Genomic DNA, 1,469 nt, shown 5'->3' on the forward strand with positions numbered 1-1,469 from the left:
CGATGCAGATTTAAAGCTACTGAAATTACTAATAAAAAAGAGGACATCATAAATTGTTTTCCTGAATTATTTATCATAATACTGATAAATCTTTCATTGCCACATGAAATTCGCGAACGAAATATTATATATAACATAAGTATATGCGAGATTAATTTATATTAATATCATATTTTAATTTACCAACCCGATAGTTTGATTATGAATATCCACTACACGATAAAGCTCTGCGAGTTTCGAATCAATTTGCTTCGATGAGAGATTAAACATAGTTAAATATGTAATAATCTTTTGTATTCGATGGCTAAAAATGAGATTTGTAAATAAACATTGCTTAAAAAAGAACAATAATTTTATTGTTTAAAATTGTTTTGTATATGTTTGTACAATTGATCAAGAGAATATACTCTTCAGAATAACATTTTTAAAAATTGTATTTAATGACTTAAGTTCCTTTTCTTTTTTTGGAAATATTAGATAGATTAATTTGTTGTATCTATAATATATACAAAAAATTTCATAAAAACTACATTGTATAACACATTAATGCATATTAACACTAATGTGTATTAACACATGCTGTATATTAATATTCTATATAATAAGTAAGGAAAATATAGTATTTCAAATAGTATTAAGTTTATGAAAATTATCAATCTTCCAATCAACTATAATTTTATAAATTTTAATTCATATTGTAAAAAATGTTGCAAATATAGTAATTATTAATATTTATTACATAATAAGTATCAGGGAAGATGAATATGATAACTTTACTTACCTAATAATTTTAAACAACACACTTGTATGATAACTATAAAGTCCAATTATCGATTCCGTACATATTATAGATAATGATCCAAATGTAACAACAAATAAAAAATCCAAGCATAAAATATAAAAATATATAGTTCGATTGACAGAAAATAATGTAATGTAACGAAGAATATGTCTGCGACAATCGTTCAAAGGCATTATGAAATCCATTGTTATAAGATAAAATAAGAATATACTAAATAATGTAACAGTTAAAAAAATCACACCTAAAAAAATTGGAAAAACCATTCAATAAATTATGTTTAAATTGGAATATTAATATAATATTATCATTGAAAAATTGTTCTTGTTGTAAAAATGAAAGAAAATCTAATATTTATGTTAAAAAATAATGAGAAAAAATTACAAATATTATACTTATGTATATAAGAAAAATATATAATAAGAACTAAAGTACAATGATAGATGTAAAAATATTTTGGAATATGTAATTTCTTGCAATGACAATGGTAATATTATACATTGATATATCAATGAAATTTTCTTACGCAAAAGTATTTCGATTGTGTGATAAGAATCATTGATGTATTTTGTTCGTATTTGTGTTTCTATTAAATCTTGTACTATATTTTCTTCCACACGCATATGATGAGATAAAAGTTTTAGCTATCAAAAAAAAAAAAAAAAAAAAA

The 1,469-nt window shown here is 21.7% G+C and overlaps 1 protein-coding gene across 3 annotated transcripts in view; it reads right to left on the reverse strand.

Moving 5' to 3' along the window:
* LOC102675481 overlaps positions 1 to 1,469 on the reverse strand; it is a 23,535-nt gene that overhangs the window by 20,263 nt on the left and 1,803 nt on the right. For 2 of the 3 annotated variants that reach the window (XM_031513848.1, XM_031513846.1), the window contains exons 3-4: positions 1,326 to 1,443; positions 782 to 1,043 (exon numbers count right to left, since the gene is read on the reverse strand). In XM_031513848.1, coding sequence (XP_031369708.1) covers positions 782 to 1,043; positions 1,326 to 1,443 — 380 coding nt within the window. Of the gene's footprint in view, positions 1 to 187; positions 305 to 781; positions 1,044 to 1,325; positions 1,444 to 1,469 lie in introns of all 3 variants that reach the window. The other variant, XM_031513847.1, reaches the window with a different exon arrangement.

The sequence above is a fragment of the Apis dorsata genome, unplaced genomic scaffold, assembly GCF_000469605.1.
Source record: "Apis dorsata unplaced genomic scaffold, Apis dorsata 1.3 scaffold_758, whole genome shotgun sequence".
Lineage (NCBI taxonomy): Eukaryota > Metazoa > Arthropoda > Insecta > Hymenoptera > Apidae > Apis > Apis dorsata.